At 48.8% G+C, this 22,937-nt stretch overlaps 3 protein-coding genes across 31 annotated transcripts in view; 2 read left to right on the top strand and 1 right to left on the bottom strand.

Moving 5' to 3' along the window:
• The window catches only part of TMCO3 (transmembrane and coiled-coil domains 3), a 45,223-nt gene extending 43,115 nt beyond the window's left edge, over window positions 1-2,108 (bottom strand). For 6 of the 12 annotated variants that reach the window (XR_011428110.1, XR_011428112.1, XM_023621890.2 and 3 more), the window contains exon 1: window positions 1,816-2,066. The gene's annotated coding sequence lies outside the window, so the exon portion shown is untranslated. Of the gene's footprint in view, window positions 1-1,815 lie in introns of all 12 variants that reach the window. The other 6 variants (XR_011428111.1, XM_023621891.2, XM_070240515.1 and 3 more) reach the window with 2 other exon arrangements.
• A 104-nt stretch (window positions 2,109-2,212) lies between these two features.
• The window catches only part of DCUN1D2 (defective in cullin neddylation 1 domain containing 2), a 34,010-nt gene continuing 13,285 nt past the window's right edge, over window positions 2,213-22,937 (top strand). For 2 of the 18 annotated variants that reach the window (XM_070240521.1, XM_023621896.2), the window contains exons 1-4: window positions 2,213-2,353; window positions 7,154-7,553; window positions 10,021-10,189; window positions 17,389-17,519. In XM_070240521.1, the coding sequence (XP_070096622.1) occupies window positions 7,379-7,553; window positions 10,021-10,189; window positions 17,389-17,519 (475 nt within the window). In that variant the 5' untranslated portion in view covers window positions 2,213-2,353; window positions 7,154-7,378. The other 16 variants (XM_070240525.1, XM_023621898.2, XM_070240530.1 and 13 more) reach the window with 14 other exon arrangements.
• The window catches only part of ADPRHL1 (ADP-ribosylhydrolase like 1), a 68,529-nt gene continuing 47,816 nt past the window's right edge, over window positions 2,225-22,937 (top strand). Inside the window, exon 1 of the mRNA XM_070240513.1 lies at window positions 2,225-2,353. The gene's annotated coding sequence lies outside the window, so the exon portion shown is untranslated. The remainder of the gene's footprint in view (window positions 2,354-22,937) is intronic.

The raw sequence follows: 22,937 nt of genomic DNA, 5'->3' as shown, positions 1-22,937 counted from the left end.
GGCTCGTGGAAAGGTGTCAGGACTCCACGAAACCCCCAGCAGCAACAAACTACCTCAATCCAATTTGTGGAGGACTTGACTTAAGAAGCGTATGTTAAACTTCAACAAATTGAATGATGTAATGTATATTTCTTAAAGCATAAAGCACTTAGAATCCTGTAAATGCAATTTATGGTTGATTCACATCTAATAAAAGAATTGAGCAATGAGTTAAGGAGGGAGGAAGGAAAGAGAAAGAAAATTCTTACCGACACTAAAAAGCTTTAAAGTATTCAATGTTAATTAAACTCTACAAAAACCAAATATTCTATTAAGTAATCCAGTCATTGACACACTGCTGTTTTAAAAATTGTTCTTCCAAGAGAAGTTTGGAACCGGTAAGATGATGGATCCGCAGAACAATCAGAAAAGCGACCTTACAGCCAGGTAATTACAGACGGGCAGCACGTGGACGTCGGCGCGTCGCAGGGCCCCCGGGGAGTTTACGAGAACCACCGGTTTTCGCGGGTGCTCGCAGGTGAGCCCCAGGAGGAACCGCGAGGCGGCCCGGGAGGCCGGAGGTCCACCGCGGGCATCTGCTCTCCCTCGGCAGCCAGGAGAGGGGCGGGGGTTGAACAGGGGCCCGCACGGAGGGTGAGGAAAGGCAGAGAAGCTGAAGGCCGAGGGTCTCCCCTCTTTCCCAGGAGCGCGGATGTGCGAGACCCCGCTTGTGAGCGGCTGCGACAGCGGGAACATCACACCTAAGCCAGGGGATTGGGCCCGGCCTGGGAGTGGGGAGCCCTCTGCTGCGCGGCTGCCCCAGCGGCACCAGGACCCGCATTTCTCCCTACGGCTCCGTGCACCCCTGAACCCCGCGGGGGCTGCCAGGCCCCTGTGTCCTGAAAGCGGGGCTGGGCGGGTGCTGAGCAGTCTTCCCCAACACATCCAGCAAGACGCGCACGAGGGGAAACGGAGAACGGGGCTGGGGCCTCCGAGAAGACACAGACTGAGGGGAGCCCGCCCGGAGGGCCCCGGGAGGAGGAGACCCCCCCCCCCCACTCCGGCAAGAGAGACTCCGCGACGGGAGACCTTGAGAAAGGGAGACCCCGCGAGGGGAGACCTGGGAGGGAGACCTTCGGAAGGGAAGCCCCCGGGAGGAGACCCCTGGAAGGGGAGCCCCCGGGATGGCAGACCAGGGAGGGGGAGACCTCAGAGAAGGAAGACCTGGGAAGGGGAGCCCCCGGGATGGCAGACCAGGGAGGGGGAGCGCCCAAGGCAAGGGGAGCCCCCGGGATGGGAGACCTGGGAGGGGGGGCGCCCAGGGCAAGGGGAGCCCCCGGGATGGGAGACCTGAGAGGGGGAGCGCCCAAGGCAAGGGGAGCCCCCGGGATGGGAGACCTGGGAGGGGGGGCGCCCAGGGCAAGGGGAGCCCCCGGGATGGGAGACCTGGGAGGGGGAGCGCCCAAGGCAAGGGGAGCCCCCGGGATGGGAGACCTGGGAGGGGGAGCGCCCAGGGCAAGGGGAGCCCCCGGGATGGGAGATCTGGGAGGGGGAGCGCCCAGGGCAAGGGGAGCCCCCGGGATGGGAGATCTGGGAGGGGGAGCGCCCAAGGCAAGGGGAGCCCCCGGGTCAAGGGGAGCCCCCGGGATGGGAGACCTGGGAGGGGGAGCGCCCGGGAGAAGGAGACCCCCCAGAAGGGGAGACCCTAGGATGGGAGACCTGGGAGGAGGAGCGCCCAGGGGAAGGGGAGCCCCTGGGAGGAGGCCCCAGAGAAGGGAGACATGGGAGGGAGACCCCCGGGCCCGCGCCTCCGCCCGAAACGCGCGCAGCGCTCACCAGGACGTTCCGGCCCGACTCTCGGGTGCGGGGAGCGGAGGGACGGACGGGCCCACGGCTTTCCCGCATTCCTTCCCAGGCGGCGGGGCGGGGCGGGGCGAGGAGAGCCCGGGCCGCCCGCTCCGGAACGCTGTCTCTACGGACGCGGCCTAAAGGATTCGCGGCCCCTTTAAGACGGCGGGGACTGAGTACCGTCGGCCCGGGGCGGCGTGGTGCACGCTGGGATTTGTAGGAAGGCGGGCGTCCGGGGTGGGGGTGCCCTGAGTCCCGTCGGCCCCCAGGCGGCGCTGTGCTCACGGGAGTCGGAGGCGGGACCGGGCCTGGGTCCCGTCGGCCCCCGGACGGCGCAGTGCACGTCGGGAGTTGGAGTTCCGCGGGCCGCCCTGTCGCCGCCTCCCGGCGGCCCTTCCTGGCGGGCGTCCCAGGAGCCGATGCCGGTGCCGAGGACGAGGACGGCGCGGCCGGGCCTGGGCTGAGGCGGGGGCGCCTGCGCAGACGGCCGGGGCCGGCGAGAAGCGGGGGAGCGCGGAGGAGAATGGTAGGTGGCCCGCGGGGTCGCCTCCCGCCCGGCACCTCCTGCGCACCCGGGAACCCGGGAGGCTGGGAGTCGGGGGGCCTGGGTAGTCGAGGGAGCCGGGGTCGAGGCCGAGGGGTCAGGGGGTGGCCCAAGGTCGGGGGGCCGGAGCCAGGGTCGGGGCCGGGGCGTGAAGGTCGCCGGAGCGGCGGGGCGGGCGCTGCAGGTGGCGGCGCGGGTGACTGCTGCCCGGTGGCCCGGTGGCCCGGTGCGGCGCTGCGGTCTAGGCGGTGGCCGGAGGGGCGGAGGACTCGGGACGTGCTGCCGCGGACGCGCCGGCAGCCAAGTGACCAGAGCGGGGTGACCGGGAGGGGGCGAACGGGAGCCGGGTGAGCAGGTGCCCGTGTGGCGGGGTGGGTGCGTGGCGTCAGATGGGGCAGTGGGGCGTAGCTACGGTGACACGGCGCGAGCTGAGCCCTCGAGGTGTGGGGTGGAAGGGGCGGCTGGGGCTGTGCGGGCTCCAGGCAGCAGGAGCAGGGGGGTGGCGGGAGGTGCTGCGCTGCGGGAGGCGGAGGGTCCGCCGGGCGAGCGCACCAGAGCCGGGGAGAAGCGACACCGGAGAGGCGGGGGACGGCGCTGGAAGCAGATCGGGCCGTCTTCTGGGGCACAGGAGGAAAATGCTAGTTTTGGTCCTAATGGTAGTGGGAGGCCAGTGAGAGCGTTTCGAAAAGGAGACACGGTCCAAGAGGAGTGCGGAGGGGAAAGCGGAGGCGTGCGGGCAGGACTTCAGGGTGGAGGAAGATGGAGGAGGGCTGCTCAGAGACGCGGGAAGACTAGAAACCAGGGGCGCGGTCAGCACTGCCGCCAGAAGGCCTTGATGACCAGGTGGAGCAGCTGCACTGCCCCGGCGGGGTGCACCCACCTCCACAGCAGGGACGGCTCCCCAGCTGCTGGGGGGGGGGGGGGGCAGGAGCTTGACTTGGGGCAGAGGGCTGTGCAGCCGCTGCAGAGGCTCGAGACCCCAGGGTGTGGGGGGGACGCTGGCGTTTGACTCTGCCCCCAGTCTGCTGTGTGCAGAAGCAGGGTCAGGTGACCACGTCTGTGAGTTGACGTGATCCTTATGGCTGCCCTGGCAGCCCCTCCTAAGTTGACCCTAAGAGAAGATTCTGTTGCATTAAGTGTTTCTGGAAAAGCATTTTAAGAATACTTTCATTTTTATTTTATATATGGTCATTCTTAGTGCCCAGATTACGTAAGTGATTTTTCTCAAGGTCACAGTTAAAATGTTTGAGACTTTTTTCATCGGTTAGAAATTTCATTTTATGTTTCTACTGGATTGTCCAGATCTTTGTTTCAAGAATTTTGCACATTTTAACAGTGAAACAAGGAAACATAGAAAGTGCCCCCTCCCCATAGCTGCCGTTAATAATTTAATTTCCTTGACATGGTAAACGTCAGTGGAGGCCATCGGAGCTTGAAGGGAAAGCCCTGGTCCTGCCAGTTTGTGAACCTTTATTGTTTTAATCACTGTTATTTTGTGGAGAAACCTCTCAGGGATGACATCAAATTGTTGTGACTTTATTGACAATCCCTTGTTTTTCGTTCTGGCCAAAGACGTATTGTGGGCTGAGCTTAGACCTGCGGCTGCCGGTGCTCGGTGCTCGTTCAGAACCAGCACCTTCTGCCGCCTGGAGCTTCAGGGCTGTCGGGGAATAGAGTGGAGAGGGACCTCTGTGCCTGTACCTGCACGTCTCGCACTTTGCGCCTCACGCTGTGGCAGTTCAGACCACTTCGCGAGGCCTGGAGCCCTAGACTCCTGCGCCTCTTCTGGAGTTTTCAGAGAGTATTCTCCCTCACGCTGTTGATAGAGCTGTTTTGTCACATATAAGGAGGGGCTTCAAGAGGTGATTGTCAGGAAAAGCACCTCAAGGTCAGACGTCGTCCTGTCTGCCAGTGTCTCTCAGCATTTACTGGGCCTGCACCCATCGGTCGCGTCGTGCTGGTCAGATAGCCGAGCTACGCGACACTGCACTGCTCTGCTCATTAACCTTGGAGGTTCTCAGGGCTTTTTTAGGTGAAATCCACATAACTAAAGTTAACTATTTAAAAGTGCGCTCACAGTGTGCACCACCACCTCTGTCTAGTTCCCAAACATTCTCATCCCTCAAGAGAAACCCCACCCTCGGCGGTGCCCCCCGCCAGCCCCACACCCCCGGCAGCGCCAGTCTGCTTTCTGTCTCTGTGGATTTGCCTGTTCTGGATGCTTCACATAAGTGGAGTCTTACAGTAAATGAGCTTTTGTGTCGGACTTCTCTCGCTCCGCATAATGTTTTCGAGGTTCATGCATGTCATAGCGTGTATCATTTTTATGGGTGAGTTTCGTTGTCTGTATATACCAAATTTTGTTTTACCACCATGACAGGATTTTAAAATCTAGCATTGATGGCAATTTCATGATAAAGATATGACGGTTCTTCCTAATGGTGTACCATTTTTGGGTTGAACGTCTGTCTCTATCTTAAGGTTTCTGAGGTAACCCTTGGCTTTGCCCTTGGCTATCAACTTCATAAAAGATGCCAGCTTTATCTTTTGTCAGCTTACTGTCAAAGCATATGGGATCTGCCCTAATTTAACTGAATTTGATCTCACCAAATATTGTCACCTTTAGCTTTTTGTCTAGTTCTTTTCAAAGGCTCAATTTCAGGAGATAACGTATGGAGCGTGTATTCCATGTTTTCTCCTGGAATCTAGATCAGGATTGCAAACCACAGCCCACTTGCTAGCGGCCTGTGTTTCTCAGTAAAGTTTTATCATGCACAGCGCGCCCACTCGTTTGCGTGTTGCCTGTTGCCTGTTGCCTGTTGCCTGTGGCTGCTTCCGCTGCAGTGGCAGAGCCGAGTAGCTGCAGTAGAGGCCCCTGGCTCCTGACGCAGCTCATCAGTTCTTAACCTGAGCCCCACCCCCGCCCCCTGATGGCATAGATGGGCTTAAATGGTCTGTGAAGACCCTGACATTGTACCTGAAGCCACGTGCACGTGTGCGTACCACGTGTTTTCCTGGAGAGAGGATCCATGACTTCCATCAGAATCCACAAGGGATCAAAGACTGCGAGTGATCAACAGTCATCCCTCTATGTAGCCAAAACGTTAATTCCCTGTTGCCCTAGAACAGCAGTTTTAGTCTCGGGTCACCTACACACGCTAAAAACTCATGGGACCCCAAGGAGCTTTTGTTTGTGTTGGTTGTAGCCGCGAGTATTTACCACATTAGAAATTAAAGTTGGAAGTTTGAAAGTATGCATTTACAGATTTAAAAATAACAATAATAAACCCATTACACATTCACGTTACATTTTTGCAAGTATCTTTGTCTGTCTTCGGCAAGGTAGGTTCTCAGATCTGCGTTGTCTGTGGTGCCCCACGCGTCGTGCAGCCCCTCCCGCGCATGGAGTGAGAGAGGCAGGCACTGCGGGGCCGCTGCGCAGGTGCTTCTGTCCCGTGGAACCCTGGAAGGTCAGAGCCAGGCCCCGGGCCACACCAGGAGAGCGGGGTGTGTGGGCTGCATGGTCTTTTCCTGCTGAGCTGTGCTCTGCTCTGGGCATCAGCATGCACTTCAGGCGCTTGAGGAAAAGCCTCAGAAGCCTGCTCTGCTGGTTGCTGTTGGCTTCTGGGTGAGGAGCTGGTCTGTGCAACCAGGACGGTGCGTGTGGCCCTTGATGGCAGCCACTTCCTTCAGTTTCAGTGCCGGGGGAGCTGGGCCACTTTTGGGCTGCTGGTAGGTTCTTAAATCTTATGAAAACAGATTTTCCTCGTTAATCCTATTTTCTTCTTTGCTTTGGCAACTGGGAAGCTCAAAACCTAATTTTCAGCTCTTGTGTATGGTGTATGTGTCTGTGCCTCATTCCTGGCTTGCTTTCTTCTTTCTCATTGTCGTTTTTCCCTCTCTATTTCTTAATCTACATCTTTTTTCCATTTACATATTTCTGTAAGTTATACTTTATTGTATATGTTTCTATAAACTCTCTCTTTTTTTGAACAAGATTGAGTATAAGTCATTTTAAATAAAACTTTTCCCTTTACATTATTGTGAAAAGAATTAATGTTTAGTAGATTATAGAGTCTGTTTTGATTTATAGAAATTAGTGAATCGCTTTCATTTCTGGTGTCATTGTCATTAAGTTACCTTAGATAAGTAGAAATTTAGCCATCCTGTATGTGGAGTATTAAGATGTTATTTTGTTTCATTATAGACTATATATAGTACAGTTACTTGGCAGTTTTATTTATTACCTACCCACACCCTCTGCCCTATTTTTCCATTTTATTTCTGTCTCATGTACACAGACATTCTTGTTATTAGTATCATCTTCATTTAGTCATAACAGGCTTTTTGTGCCTGCTTTTGGAACTTCTGTAGATTATTTTTAACACTATTAGTTATTTGTGCAGGTTTTCATCAGTGTGGTTCTGCTGATTTTAAACTGGCACAAACTTTTTTAAATGATGTTTCCAAAATGTGAAGCCCTCCTCCTGTTGATTAGAGCCTGAAGTTAATTGAAGCAAAGAGGACCCTGCAGATGGGCTGCAGTGACACTGTCAGGCCGTGGGTCGCACCTGGCCTCATTTCATCAGAGGGCTACATGTGTGTCATAAAGGGAGCTTACTGAGACTTAGGAAAAAATAATGTTGCACTTCGTCACTTCATGCAAAGTGACCTGGGTAGAGATCAAACTGTATTTTGTATAAAACGTTGATTCGCATGATTTTTTGAAGAGTAGACTTCGCATATTTGTTACTATATAGATGCTGTCGTTTGAATTTTCAGAAGACTGTGCAGTCTTTTTAACTGATGAAGAACAGGCTTTGTCTTCCTGTAATTCTGGAATGAAGTTGAGTCACCCAACAAGAAAAAACTAAGTCCTGTTAGAATATACGCATAGTGATAGAATGCTGAAACAAGCTTCTGGACCGGCTTCATTGGCTGTCCTGCTTCTTTTGCATCCCAAAGCATAAGCTTAAACCATCTCAGAAGGACAAGGTCCGCCAGTTTATGGCATTTACTCAGACTGGCGAAAGAACCGCCATCTACTGCCTGACGCAGAATGAGTGGAAACTAGACCTGGCCACAGACACCTTCTTCCAAAACCCGGACTCGTTCCACCAGGACTCCATGAGAAACACCGTGGACAAGAAGAAGCTGGAGCAGCTGTATAGCAGGTACAAAGGTAAGGCGGCCACGGTGACAGGGCAGGCCATACGCAGCTTGCCTCTGTCTCTGGCGAGCAGAATGAATGTGGTCTTTCTTGAATTTCTGGTGTCGTATCTAAAGACCTCCAAAGTGCTGTTCCTTCTCTTCTTGATGTTTAGCCACAAGGTCCAGTCAGTTTAAGTGGACCTGTGACTGTTAATTGATACAAGTCAGGGGTGGGAGGAGAGGAGAGGAGTCTAAAGATTGACTGGCTGTGAGCCCTCCCCCACTTGTCTGGGCAGTGTGAGCTGTGGACAACGGGGCAGGGAAGCCATCGCTCTGTGTCTGAGTGTCCTGGCCGGGCGGCCGCACCTGTTAATAGTGTTTTCCCAGGCACCCCCATTTAGGCTGGAATATTTGTGGCGAGACTGTTGTTTAAGAACAGTACCAAATCGTAAAAATAACTCTGACGCGAGGGTGGCAGCCGTCCTTCTCTGCACTGTGTCCAGGTGGTGTAGGCTGAGGCAGCGTCAGGGGCTGGGAGAGCTCTGGGAGAAGGAGGCGTGTGCGTGGCCTGGGGACGATGTTCTCCGTCCTGAGGCCGGCACGCAGGGGCAGCTTCCCTGCTGAAGAGTCGCACTGCAGAGGCCACCTGCCTGATGCACGTGCTCAGGTCCCCTCGCTCAGCCGGCTTCGCCATTTCACCTCGAACGTCACATCCTTGCTAATGGGAGAAGCAGCCCCACTCAAGAGTCGGCTTATTTTTTCTTTCCAGCAGTTTCTAAGGTTAATTTTATATTTCCAAAACTTAAAAAAACACTACAAACCAAAACTGCTCATTTCAACAAATATTAACCCAAATGAAATAACTTCCTTGGCTTTAAATTCTGGTTTATTATTTTCATTTTTTACTTTTGAGAAGACTGTGTGTATATTTTAAGCTGTCTATTTAGATCTGAAAAGTGGATTGAAAATTGCATTCTTTTTTAAAAAAATTCTTGGTTCAGAAACATATTCTGTGGTAAAAAAACAGATCTGTAGTTGTTAGAGTTCTCAAAAAATAAACATTGTATTCATGCTTTAGTGTGCTTTAAATTTTTTGGCTAAGTTAATTGTCGAGCTAATTTTGTAAGTCATATGCTATGCATATTTTTTAAGTTATTCAAATATATGCAGCTACTGTTGAAAAAATACTTTTATATAAGTGGAAATTGTCTTTAGTTTTTAGTTTAAGCTGCATCCCGTCATCATTTAATTTTATTCATGCAATTCTAGTCATTTAAAGTAGATAGATGGTACAATCATTTTGGGCTCTAAAAATAATATACAGTTCAAAGACTATTGACAAATGAGATATTGGTTATTATATAATGTATACAAATCAGTGAGTCCTCCAAAGTTCCTTTAAGATCATCAGTATTATTATAGGTGGAATTCACTGTGATGGCTTTTCAGGTGAGAGCTCGTAGACCAGTGTTTCTCTTATCCTGAAGATCTGTCGTGTTAGGGGCGCAGAACTGAATAGGAGTAATGAGAATGTTTTACTGCCCCTTCTCCCTAAGCCCACGGCCACCGTTGTTCTCACTCATAGAGGAGAACAGAGTTGGAAGGATGTTTGTAATTTCATTCATTTAATTTATGCCATCAATTTTTCTTTGGTGAAAACATATGTATAAAAATGTGGTGTATAGTCCTTAAATGACCAAAGTTAAATTTTGTATGACGGGAGGAAAGTTTATCACACTTCATCATTATCTGAGCAGAGGAGCTTCAGGTTTTCTGTCTGCACCTTCTAAACCAGGAGAACGAACACATATGTTATGATGCTATGTTGGGTGCACACAGTCTGCCTGAGATTACTATACCTAGTTTGGTGAGGCCTTGCTGGGGTTCTTTCAGTAGATTTTACTATTTGATTTTCTGATAGAGAAATCACAAATTCCTTAATTTTGTTTCTAAACAGGAGATGGGGGGAGAGAGAAGTCTAATTTTCTAAGCTGTGAAAAATTGATGCATAAAATAAGTGATTTTGAAAAATAAATACTGTACAATAGCATTAGGACTATAGCAAAAGAAATTACTTTTAAAGGAAAAACGTCAGTCTTACTTCAGTAGGATTGTGATAAAAATGAAATATTTAACTCCCCAACACAGTATTTTTGTAGCAGTTTGCCTTTAGGCAAACTAAAATTCTGTAAACTTGAATTTTTATTTTACTTTAGGGAAATTAAATTTTTTCTTAATGATGAAGTGTTCTCAAAGAAGTTTCAATGATTTTTTCCCCCTAAAACCCAGAAAACTAGATTTTAAAAATAGAAGTATTTCCTGGACAAGTTATGATTTGTTGCTGTTTCTTTCATATATAGTAGAAAATTATAGTTCTCTCGTGGATGTATCTGAAATTTGCTCACTGGGGCACTGTGTAGCAGAGGATGCTTCAACTACCCATTTCGTAAGACTTTTCACAATGGTGTAACTTCTTCTTCCCTTAATTTTGACTATAGACCCACAGGATGAAAATAAAATTGGAATTGATGGGATTCAGCAGTTCTGTGAGGATCTAAGCCTGGATCCCGCCAGTGTCAGCGCTTTGGTTATAGCCTGGAAATTCAGGGCAGCGACTCAATGTGAATTTAGCAAAAAGGAGTTTGTGGATGGCATGACAGAGCTTGGGTGAGTAAATTGGTCTCAGTTAAATTTTTTCAGATTGGAAGATACTTTCCATGTTAATTGTTTTTCAACACCCTGTAAAATTAGTTTCATATCAATTCATGTTCTTTGTGTAGCTTACAAATTCTTACACATCTGCACTTTTAAGACTTTGTTTTCCTTTTAAATTCCAGTTAAAGTTTTACTTAATATTTTTATTCAGGTTAATCCCTTTTGTAACTTATTTTCTTCTTTTAAATTTTTTCCCTTGCAGTTCTGAAATGACAGTAGATCTCATGGTGTTTTTGTTTGTTTGTTTGTTTTCAGCCATCAATTTATTTCCTAATACTATGTACTAAATGTATAATTTATTGTGTTGCTATATTTAACACTAATAAACTCATTTTATTTTATTTGCTTGTAACACTCTGTTCTACCTACTGGGTTGGGATAAAGGCTTCATTAATGACTTAAGATGTTTCTCACTTGGTCGGATAAGTCAGAGAAGTAAATGAAAGCACATAACATGTCTTTAACCATTAAGTTATTAAACTGTTTTTGAGGTGGTGTAAGAGCCAGCTTGCCTGACTTGCTGATATGCTGGTATTTCAGTGCTGACAACTTAAACTAGCTTATTTTTAGCTGCTGAAGGAGCTTGAAAGCCTAAGGCTAACGTGGTCTTACGGGATGTGCTTACAGCATCCCGGGGAAAATAGAGCGCTTGTTGTTTCCACAAAACTGATGAATCTGTCACGTTTATCAGCCTCATCTGTTGAGGTGATAAACTCTACAAGAACTTCTTTATTTCTATTAATGTCTTATATTCCTGGTGGTTGTATAATACCACCCAAATGAAAGATATCAGTAGGACTTCGTGCTCTTTGCACCTGGGAGAGCCTGCAGGAGTCCCCAGTACTGTCAGAATGGAAAACACCTATTAACGAAGCCTTCACTTGGCATTGTACTACATTATCCCATCTGTTAAAATCTCCCCAAAATGGAGATTTTGGAAGTAAGTGCTTGTAGAAACACTTACTGGCATTTCTTAGACATTATCTAGAAATATGTTGTACAAGTAAATTTTTTAAATTCATGTCCATTATCCTATTAAGTGTCATAACTTAAAAAAAAACATGTTTTAAAGATTTTCAGAGTGAATCTTCCCAAAATGTGTTAGGTAATTTCATGCCGTCTTATATGGAGCACAGTCGTGCACCAAATAACGTTCCGGTCAATGGCAGACCGCATGTAGGATGGTGGTCCCATAAGATAAGTACCGTACAGCCTCAGTGTGTAGCAGGCTGAACCAGCTAGGTTTGTGTAAGTGCACTCTGTGATGTTTACATGGTGATGACGTCGCCTAACAACTCATTTCTCAGCACGTGTCCCATCATGAGGTGATGCATGACCGTACACAGAACGTAATTTAAGGTTACAAGTGGATGGCGTTAGTGGTACTGCTCTCCACATCTCACAGGGCACTGAAGGTAAAAGCATTGGTAAATATTGAAGTGCTGCAGACTGAAGTCTTGTTAATGTGTCAGGAAACCGTTGTAGAGATAACCTCAGTGCTTGGAGGGCTGTGAAGAACTATGTGCCTCTAGTCTAAGTATCACTCAACTTTTAAAAAACGCTTTGGCATTGTGTCTGCTCTATTATTTTTTCACACTTTTTCTGGGCTTCTACTTCTTAACAGTGATTAGAGGGCCTGCATTTAACAGTGAATCCTACATCCGTTCCTTGAGGCGTGAGGATTCTTAAGTAAACTGAGCAAATTTATAAAACACTTTATCTTTGTAGAAATAAAGAAATTGACTGTATGTGTGGATCTGTTTCTGGATTCTCTGTTGCACTCCATGGGTCTTTTTATCTGTCCTTATTGCAACACCGCATAGTCTTGACTATTGTAACCTGAGAGTAAGTCTTGAATTGTCGTGAAGTCTTCCTACTTTGTTCATCTGTTTCAAGATCATTAGTCAATTTTTATTATTTAAATGGGGGAAAGAAGAGTCTTTTCAACAAACGATGCTGAAACAACTGGGTAAACATGAAACAAAAGTAACCTCCATCCCCACATACCATACATAAAAATTAATTTGGGCTAGATTATAGCCCTGCGCCAGAAACTTAAAACTGTAAAGTTCTAGACAAAACATAGAAAAATGTCCTTGCGACCTTGGGTTAAGCAACACTTTAGAGGAGACATAAAAAGCATTAGGCATAAAGGAAAAAATTGGACTTCATCAAAGTTAAAAACTTCTGCTTATCGAAAGATACTATTAAAATGAAAAAGATAAAACAGTAAGAGAAAATATTTGCTTTCTCTCTGTATATATTGTAATCACTATAAAAATAGAAGAATATATAATTTCTAAATAATAGAGTGGGGAATAAAGTAATAAATTCAATCCAAAAGAATGCAAGAAAAAAAAGAACACAAGGAAAAATTAATTTAAAGGCAGGATAGATGGAAAGCATGTGATAAAATTGAGGATTTAAACCCAAGTATACCAAGCATTTACATAGTTACATTAAATATAAGTGAACTAAATGTTCACAATTATAGAGATAATGAGGGACATTTCATAATGATAAAAGGTTTATTTCACCAGGAAGGCAATAGTTTATTTAAAGAAAAAATAAATATTATAAAGGGAAAGATACAATTCTATGATCAAAGTGGAGAATTCTTACACATATCTTACCAACTGATAGAATGAGCAGATGAAAAATCAGTAAGGAAATAGAAAATTTGGACAACACAACAAATGGCCTAATGGGCATATTTAGAACATTGCCTTCAGTGTTGAAGAATACATATTCTTTTCAAAAAGACACATGGAACATTTATAAATATTGACCATAAACTGGGCGTAAAGTAAGTTGCAACAATTTCAAAGGATTGGAATGATACAGAGAATGTTTTCTGACTAGAATACAGTTAAGATAGGAACATAACAAAGATAACTAGATAGTTTGAAATGTGTGTGGATATTGTATACCTCTGAATAACTCTTGGGTTGAGGAAGGTTACAGAGGAAATTAGAAAATATTTTGAATGATGAAGTAAATACTACATAGGAAAACCTACAGGATTTAGCTTTTTAAGTGCATATTTTAGGAAGAAGAAAAGGTTGAAAATCAGTAAGCAAAGCATCCATCTCAAGAAGCAGGAAATTAAACTCAGAATGTAGAAGAAGGAATTAATTTTTTTTAAACAGGCAGTAATTCAATGAAATAGAAAAGAAGTTGTCAGTAGAAAGAATCCATAAAGCCAGAAACTTATTTGAAAAGATTCATAAAAGTAATAAATAGCAAACAACCAGTATAGAATGAAAAGAAGGACATCACTGTAGACCTTACAGACATGGAAAGATGACTGTGTTATAAACAGCTTTATACCAGTGAGTTTGAAAACCTAAATGAAATGGAGAAATTCTTTTAAAAATACAACTTACTAAAATGCCTACATGAAGAAATGGTTCTTTAACTCTTGAAAAATTTGAACTCATAATTTAAAAATCTTTTCCAAGAGAAAATTCGTGACCAGGTTTGGCTCATAGTACATCATACCAAACTTTTAATGAAGAGAATAACACCAATTGTACACAGCCTTCTCCTGAGAAGAGAGGGAGAAACACTCCCTAGTTTGTTTTGAAGCCAGCACAACCTGGCTAACAAAACCTAGAAAGGACATTTTGAGAATGGAAAATTAGAGGCCACTGTCAGTCATCAGAATCAAAAGATGCATAAGATGAACATAAGAAGCAAAAATCCTAAGCAGATTGTTAGCAAACTAAATCCAGCCCTAAAAACAAATCAAATGAAAAACCAGGATAATTTATCATGACAAAATTTGTTATAGTCCAGGAATGCAAGATTTGTTTAACGTTACAAAGGCAATCAATGTAATTTATCAGTAATAAGAGGAGAGAGGGCAAGGAAGATTATCTCAGTGCATAAAATGGGTTTGATAAAATTCAGTTCCATTCATGATTTTTTAAAAAAGAGAGAACTCATAGCAAACCAAGAATAAAAGGGACAGGCCTTAATCTGGCCCCAACCCCCACCCCCACCAGTTCTACAGCACTCAGTGTGCTTACTGGAACCTGCATGCTTGCCTCTGTTCAACGTTGAGCAGGGGGTCGTAGCTAGTCCAATCTACAGGTAAAATATTAGGATCAAGAAGTGGGTTTAGCCAGATTGCAGGACCCAAGGTCAGCAAAACAAAAGTTGGTCAGATTTCAGAACACTGAATGCGACAATGCAACAAAATGGTGAATTATAAAAATATATGTCATTTTCAGTAGCGTCAAAAATACTCAACACCTAAGATAAGTATACTTAAAGATGTGTGCTACCTTCATAGAGAAAATAAGCCACCAAGAGACAGCAAACCCAAGGAAATGGAGAAATATACTTCATTTATAGGTTGGAACGCTCAGCGTTTTATCCCTAAATTTATCTATACGTTTAGTGATCTCAGTCCAAACCCCACTAAGTAGTAGATTTATGAATGTGGAATTTGACAAGCAGATTTAAAGTTTGTATGAAAACAATGGTTGAGAGTAGCCAACAATTCATAAAGAAAAAGAAGAGGGCGGGGAGATTTGCTCCACCAGATAATCAGGACTTCTCAAGCTGCAGTGATTAAGACTACACGGTACTGAGTGTCAGAATAGTCCATAGACCAGGGGAACAGAGTGGGGAGCCTAGAAGAGTCCAGGGACCAGGGGACAGAATGGGGAGCCTAGAAGAGTCCATAGACCAGGGGGACAGAGTGGGGAGCCTGGAATAGTCCATAGACCAGGAGGACAGAGTGGGGAGCCTAGAATAGTCCATAGACCAGGGGGACAGAGTGGGGAGCCTAGAATAGTCCATAGACCAGGGGGACAGAATGGGGAGCCTAGAATAGTCCATAGACCAGGGGACAGAGTGGGGAGCCTAGAATAGTCCATGGACCAGGGGACAGAGTGGGGAGCCTAGAAGAGTCCATGGACCAGGGGGACAAAGTGGGGAGCCTAGAAGAGTCCATAGACCAGGGGACAGAGTGGGGAGCCTAGAAGAGTCCATAGACCAGGGGACAGAATGGGGAGCCTAGAAGAGTCCATGGACCAGGGGGACAGAGTGGGGAGCCTAGAAGAGTCCATAGACCAGGGGAACAGAATGGGGAGCGTAGAATAGTCCATAGACCAGGGGGACAGAGAGGGGAGCCTAGAATAGTCCATAGACCAGGGGAACAGAATGGGGAGCGTAGAAGCAAACGCATGTGTTCAGGTAGGTTTGATTTATGGCAAAGGTGGCAACCAGAGAGAGGTGGAGAAAGGACATCTTTTCCGTAAATGGTCTGGGGAGAATTGGCTGGTCATACAGAAAAAATCATCTTGATCCCTACCTCACACTGCATAGACATCAGTTCCAAGTAGATTGCAGATCTCAATGTGAAAGGCTAAAGCCAGAAGCCTCTGGAAGATAATGTAGGAGAGCATGGCCATGCAGTACGGAAAGCTTCAAAATGTCACCCAAAAACCCCATAAAGAGGAAGACTGATGAGCGCCCATACTGATGGTCAGGAAACACCATCCAGGGAGGGAGAGGGCAGCACACAGGCTGGGAGAGAGCACTTTAATGTACTCAGCTGACTAAGACTTATATCCCTAGCATGGGAAGATTTCCTACAAAACAGTAAGAAAAAGATAACCTAATTGAAAATGGGCAAGATTGAACGAGCACTTCACGAAACCATTTCCAGATGGCCAGTGAAAACACGAGGTACGCGGTCTCGTTCACTGGGGAAGTGCAGGTTAAGACGACAAAGGAACAGACCCTCACAGGCCACTCAGAATGGCTAAGATAAGACACAGTCGCACATATAGTGGAAATGAGGCAGCAGGAACTCTGGGCACTGCTGGTGGGGTGTGCAGTGGGACAGCGACTCCACAAACGGTTGGATGCGACTGAGGAAGCTGCAGGTGCATGGTCCCTGCGACCCAGCCATCCGCTCTTGGGTGTGTGCCTAACAGCACATTCACCTGGCTGCCCGGGTACACACAGAGACATTCTCTACAACACTTTGTAACTAGAAAACTGGAAACAGCCAAAATATATGTCATCAGTAGGATATATAAACTCTAAAACATGAATAGAGTGGAATGCTATATGGCACTGAAAATGAACCAGCCAGAGCTACACATGTGAGCACGAGTGAACCTCACGGACAGAATGTTAGCACAGAAGGCCAGACACAGAATAATATACACTGTTTGTTCCCATTTATAAAAGTCAAAACCAGGGAAAACTAACCTACGCTCTCCAGGAGTGCTCGTCAGGGTGACAGAGGCATAAAGCAGAGTAAAAGGTGACCGCATGGAGGAAGAGGCCCTGGTGGGCAAAAGGTGCCGCTGCTGGCCCATCCTCGATGTGGGGCTGTGCTCGTGCACCACGACGGGCCCTGTGTGAGCATGGCCTTGCTGGCCTGGCGGGTGCTGGCCGCTCCAGGCGTCCCCATTGTCCTTCCTCAGCCCTGCTTCACTGGGGCGCGAGGACAAGTGCGTGTTACTTTTATTTGCTTCCTTGCTTCAGTGGAAATAAAAAAGACAAGTTTTATGTTTTTCTGTTCTAGATTTTTGCTTTACAGGCTTTTTAATGTTCTTAAAGGTTCTTGACTTTTTGGAAGAAAATCCAATTTTAGGGCAATAGTTGTGTCTATCACACTTGGATATTCAAAATCTGACCTGCTATAATGCAGAGACCGCCAGGTACAGTAGCTTCCATGCAGCAGGGGTCTTCTCCCCTTGTGGGACAGAACAGAGCTGGCAGAGCGGCTCAGTTCGCGGAGTCCCTGAGGAAATGGGGTCTTTCCTTCTTGCCACTCGGCCGTCTCAGGCACTGGCCTGTGCATGGTCAGAGCTGCACGGTTAAACCGTGCCTGTCTTCCAGCCCACACAGAGGAGGGCAAGCAGTTTTGGTTTTTTTCTTTTAGTGACAGCTTTATTGAAATATAGTTCACATACAGTACAATCTGCCCACTTAAAGTCTACACATCGTCACAATCAGTTTTAGAGCATTTCGAGTGCTCGGCCAGAGAAAGGGGCCCACAAGAACTGCACCTCGCTGCTCTTAGCCCTGAGCCTCAGGCTGCACCACATTGCGGGGGAGCCGGGAGCTGCCCGGGCCTGGGAGGCACATCTGCCACTGTCACACAGCACTGTCTCTCGTCGCAGGTGCGACAGCACAGACAAGCTGAAAGCCCTTCTGCCAAGACTGGAGCAAGAGCTTAAGGACGCAGTGAAGTTCAAGGATTTTTATCAGTTCACCTTTTCCTTTGCCAAGAACCCCGGGCAGAAAGGTTTAGGTGAGTATAGAATCCAGGTTTGTAAGACGCCACGTCTTGGTGAGACTGTACGTGGACACCATCAGCAGGATTCTCCTCCTGCCTGCTCTGCTCTCCTTCCTCTGCTGGTTTCTTGTTCTCTCCACTGGTTTCCTCCACGTGCAGATGGAGTAGGTTTAGCACTGCATACTTGAACACCTCAACCAGTAGTCACTCGCGACTTTTAGGTTAAAATATTTACATTTTGAAACGTAAACTAATTTGCTGTCTATTCTCTCGCATTGATATCTGGTTGACTGATGGGTTGGAGAAGTCACTAGTTGGTACGGACGTTGGAGTGTGTGATCCGGCCGATGCTGTGGTGGAGACTGGCCGGCTGACATCAGTCCTGTCGCAGTCTGGAGATTTGGAGTCGCCTTACCTGAAACCCGTTCTCGTGTGCATTGAGTTACATTGTGGCGCTTCTTTCAGAGCTGTGTGGTTTTGCCATGCTATAACTCGTGTATTACTGTATATGGTACATTTGGAAAATTCTTTAACTTAGTTTTCTTTGGGTTTTTGGTTCATTTGAGTGTTTTATTCTGCTTATTTTCATGTTTTGCCCGTAAGGACTACACAGTTTATTTCTGTCGTCTTCTTTCCAAACATCAGTCTGTGTTGACCTGCACTTGGTAGCTAATGTAACAAACCTATGTTTAGTTCAGTAAAATCTCTTACAGGCTTGGAGAGAGGAATTACGTGGTCTATTAGAAAGTATGTTTTGAGGAAAGGTTCTTGAAAATAAAAGCAATATTATAAATGACCAAAATTAGGTAGGAAGCACAAAGTGGGCTTGAAAATCCTCAGGTAGAAAAATCCACTTCACATGTGCTTTCAGATGCTGACTTCACTTGTGCATGTGGGCAGGTGTGTGTGTGGAGACATTCCTGTCCCTTCTGTCCCTCTGACACTGTCCTGTCCTTCTCCTGTAACAGATCAAGCACAGGCGCACATCGAGGCGGCAGGCTCTGCTGTATCAGATAAGGGACGGGGCTTGGGCTCCCCTGCGTGGGATCAGGGACGGGGCGGGGGCTCCCCTATCTCAGATCGGGGACAGGGCGCGGGCTCCCCCGCATCGGGTCAGGGATGGGCCAGTCTCTCCTGTCTCAGTCAGTGATGTGGGTGGCTGTCTTTTCTCAAGCACTTTTCCCGTTCCCTGGCAGGGGTGGTTCCTCTGTTTCCTCCTGTGTGCTGTCTGTTTCCAGCTTTGTCCTGTTGCACTGTGGTGAGTCTCCCATCAGACCCCTCTCTGGGCTGGTTGGCCAGAACGAGTTTCTCGCCCGCGTGCCGCCTCAGGGACCCTGCAGCTGCCGCCTCAGGAGTGATGAGGCTTCCGCCTTGAGGGTCCGTTCAGGAACTCTCGTGAACAAATCTGCTTAAAACTTGGGAAGGTGGCAGCGAGGGGCTGCTGAGGAAGGGTGGGCGTGTGTTTCCCTGTTCGAGAAGGCGGGTGGCAGGTGGAGCCTGCCTGTGTGTGGAGGCGCAGCGGCGAGGGTCCCACAGCAGGGGCCACTCACATCCCGCCTGCTCGTGAGGCAGAGGGCTGAGGTCATGTGGGACGTCGAGGCATTCGGGAGAGCTGTTCTGATGTGTTTGTGTGTGAGGACAGCACTGGCTTCCCCGTTTGGCCTCATGCCAGCAAAGGGTCTGGTCTCATGAGAGTCCAGCCTGAAAGGAGAGGAGAGTCCACGCTGGACGCCAAGCGTGGGCAGCAGAAGAGCCAGCTGGTGCCAGGCCTGCTGGGTTTTGTCCACCTCCCCCTCACAGAGACCAGCCCGTGGTAGACGACTGGGAGAAGGACAGCAGGGGGCCCTGGGCGTGACCCCTCGCCTGCCCCAGTGCTCAGGTGGCCTCTCTGGCCCACGACTCCCATCGGGCATCATGTCGCCCGGGGAAGAGCTGCCCGTGCTTCCAGGGGGACCTTGAGGAGACCAGACTGAGACACTGGCAGCAGGACCTGGTTAAACTAGAACTTCAGGTGATCCCACTGTGTGAGTGCAGACGGGAGAGTTGGACTTACAGAGTTGTGTCCCTGGGAAAATTTAAATGCTTGGCATACCTTAAAAAGAAAGAACTCAGGGGCCAGCCTGGTGGCGCAGCAGTTAAGTGCACACATTCCGCTCCGGTGGCCCTGGGTTGGCCAGTTCGAATCCTGGATGCAGACCTAGGCACTGCTCATCAAGCCATGCTGTGGCAGGCGTCCCACATACAAAGTACAGGAAGAAGGGCACGGATGTTAGATCAGGGCCAGTCTTCCTCAGCAAAAAGAGGAGGATTGGCGGCAGATGTTAGCTCAAAAACAAACAAAAACAAAACTCTTGCAGTATTACTCAGCAGAAGGAATGAAATTGGAGTGGAGTGTTAGCAGCCGTCCTGGCGTGCTTCCTCAGCTAGTCTTCAGACACAGGACTGGCCTCGACAGCCAGTGTGGCTTTCGTTTGTAGGGGCTGCTTCTGTCTTTTACCTTGTTACTGAAAAGAAAGCTGGAAACTGCTGCTTGCCCAGCACCCAAGGAGTGGCAGCCAGGTGCTCTCGTCTGACCCACATGTGGCATTACCTCCATTTTGTAAGCAGGGAAACTGCAGCTGAGGCATGAACACAGGCCATGGCCGTGGGGTCTGGAGCCCAGCCTCTCCTGTCCACTGTGTTCACACCTCCCTAGTGGGCAGCTCACGTGGGCTGAGAGCCCAAGGGAGCCAGGGCCTGGGGTGCACTGGGAGTCTGCAGGCACAGGAGAGAGCCACACACATGTCTCAAGGTCTCGCTGTCATGGGCCTGCAGGGAAAGGTGGGACCCCAGAGTAGGATCAGCTGTCTTGGCCCCGTACGTCCGCTCCCAGCCCTCCACCTGCCCCAGCGCTCCTGCCTTCCAGGGCTATCTCTCCGTGCCTCGCTGGCCTGCACGTTCTCCGCTCATCTTCACCTTCTCGGGACCCTCCAGGACCCACCATTCTCCCTGCATCTTCCATTTTGTATTATTCGATCTCAACATACTTGCTTCATACTATGTGTATGTATTGTATGAGCAAAATATATTATAATTTTAAACCTCCTAAAATATTCAGTCTGTTTCAACACAAATGACTTCTGAGTTTTTCAAAGCAACAAACATTGGCAAAAAATAGTGATTTCCTCATGTGATTTCGCTGCATCGGGTTGTGTCAAGGTGGGAACCTTTTTGAAGTGACGTGCTGCATCACTCACTCCTGTGTGTGGACAGGAAAAGCTTTCCTGCTGTCTCCAGATGCTGCCGTATGTCCTGGCTGGTGTACGTCCCCTGGTGTGTGTGCCGTGTGTCCTGGCTGGTGCATGTCCCCTGGGGTGTGTGCCGTGTGTCCTGACAGGTGCACATCCCCTGGTGTGTGTGCCATATGTCCTGGCTGGTGCACGTCCCCTGGGGTGTGTGCCGTGTGTCCTGGCTAGTGCATGTCCCCTGGGGTGTGTGCCGTGTGTCCTGGCTGGTGCATGTCCCCTGGGGTGTGTGCCGTGTGTCCTGGCTGGTGCATGTCCCCTGGGGTGTGTGCCGTGTGTCCTGACAGGTGCACATCCCCTGGTGTGTGTGCCATATGTCCTGGCTGGTGCATGTCCCCTGGGGTGTGTGCCGTGTGTCCTGGCTGGTGCATGTCCCCTGGGGTGTGTGCCATGTGTCCTGGCTGGTGCATGTCCCCTGGGGTGTGTGCCGTGTGTCCTGACAGGTGCATGTCCCCTGGGGTGTGTGCCGTGTGTCCTGACTGGTGCGCATCTCCAGGTGTGTGTGCCGTGTGTCCTGACTGGTGCGCGTCCTCGGGTGTGTGTGCCATGTGTCCTGGCCGGTGTGCGTCCTCAGGTGTGTGTGCCATGTGTCCTGGCTGGTCTCTGTCCCCTGGTGTGTGTGCCGTGTGTCCTGGCTGGTGCATGTCCCCTGGTGTGTGTGCAGGTGTGTCCTGACAGGTGCATGTCCCCTAGTGCGTGTGCCGTGTGTCCTGGCTGGTGCACGTCCCCTGGGGTGTGTGCCGTGTGTCCTGGCTGGTCTCTGTCCCCTGGTGTGTGTGCCATGTGTCCTGGCCGGTGCATGTCCCCTAGTGGGCAGGCCCAGTCTTAAGGCAGATTACAGGGCTTGAGTCAGTCAGTGGGCAAGCGTGTGACTTGGTTGTGGTGGCTGTCAACAGTCAGTTGTCAGGTGTGTCATCCTGCCTTGAGTGTGACGCTCTTCTGAAGATGTCAGCCATGAGCTTGCTCTCACTGGGCAGAGTAGGTCATAGGGAGACCAGGCACCGTGTTCAGCTCCTCACTTCCCTGCCCTGCCCCACCCAGGGATAACCCTGCATCCCGGAGCCATGGCCACTGACAGCACGTCCCACCTCAGCTTTGTGTTTTTATGGTCTTTCCACCTGTGAAGGTGTTTCTCTTCAAGATTCTCGTGTCTGTCTGGAGGAGCTGCCCCTCCGCTCTCCTTTCCTGTGATGGACACTGCCATCTCCATGGCCCCAGGCTTAGGTGGCCGCGAGTTGGAGCAGAATGGGGTGAGGATCGACGTTAGAGGAGCCATGCCTCTGGGAGGGGCCGTCTGTGAAAGGGATGGGCCGCCAGGGAAGGGAGGCCTGCCCAAGGCCATCTCGTCGTGGGCCTTGCTGCAGCACCGTCCTGCGTCGCCTGCACAGCCGCCTTGTGTCAGAAGCTCTTAGGCTGCTAACTCCTGGTTTGCTTAACACTATAAGCGAGTTTTCTATTTTAATTATGTCAGGAAGACTAGGAAAAATGAATAAGGTGTTATTAGCTCAGACACCCATAAAGTATAAGTCGGAGGTGTGATCGTGCTGACGGACAGAGTGGCTGTGTAACTGTCCACATGGACGTGAAGGACCACATCAGGCTGTTACTCGGGGGTCAGACGGCTGGCAGCCGAGTCTGGGGCTTGCATGCACTCGCGTTCCATCTTTCGGGAATTCTGCAGGTGCCTTTGCTGTCTTGGGTCAGACCTCACCTCTGGCCGGGACGCTGGCACTGCCGCAGCTCACAGCCTGGCTTCATGGACCATCGAGGGTGGCCTTCTGGTCCTGTCGCTTCCTTTCTGTTTGTTGTTTGGATAATCCTGTAAGGAAATGCTTCCCGTCTTCTAGTGTCTCGCTTCCCAGGGGCACAGTTCATTTAGGGAGGGCAGGATAAATGCTGGATTCTTTGCCCTTTCCTAACAGTGGTCATGATAATGAGTTGTTTCCCTAGCATCCTTTGAAAAGGACTTGCTGGTGTTTATTTTTATTGTATCGTTGTGAACTCACGGATCTAAATGCATATGAGGGTTTCAATCGGTGCATTTCTGCCCCTTGTTGAAGTTCAGGTTGTCCTGTCTGTAGCCGGGGGGTCCCTTTGGGTTGGTGCATCCTTTTGATGTGACCCGGGAGGGCTTGGCTGCCTCGCTGTC

The sequence above is a fragment of the Equus caballus genome, chromosome 17 (genome assembly GCF_041296265.1).
Source record: "Equus caballus isolate H_3958 breed thoroughbred chromosome 17, TB-T2T, whole genome shotgun sequence".
Lineage (NCBI taxonomy): Eukaryota > Metazoa > Chordata > Mammalia > Perissodactyla > Equidae > Equus > Equus caballus.
The sequence above is the reverse complement of the archived record's forward strand: the minus strand, read 5'-3'. Positions and strand labels throughout refer to the sequence as shown.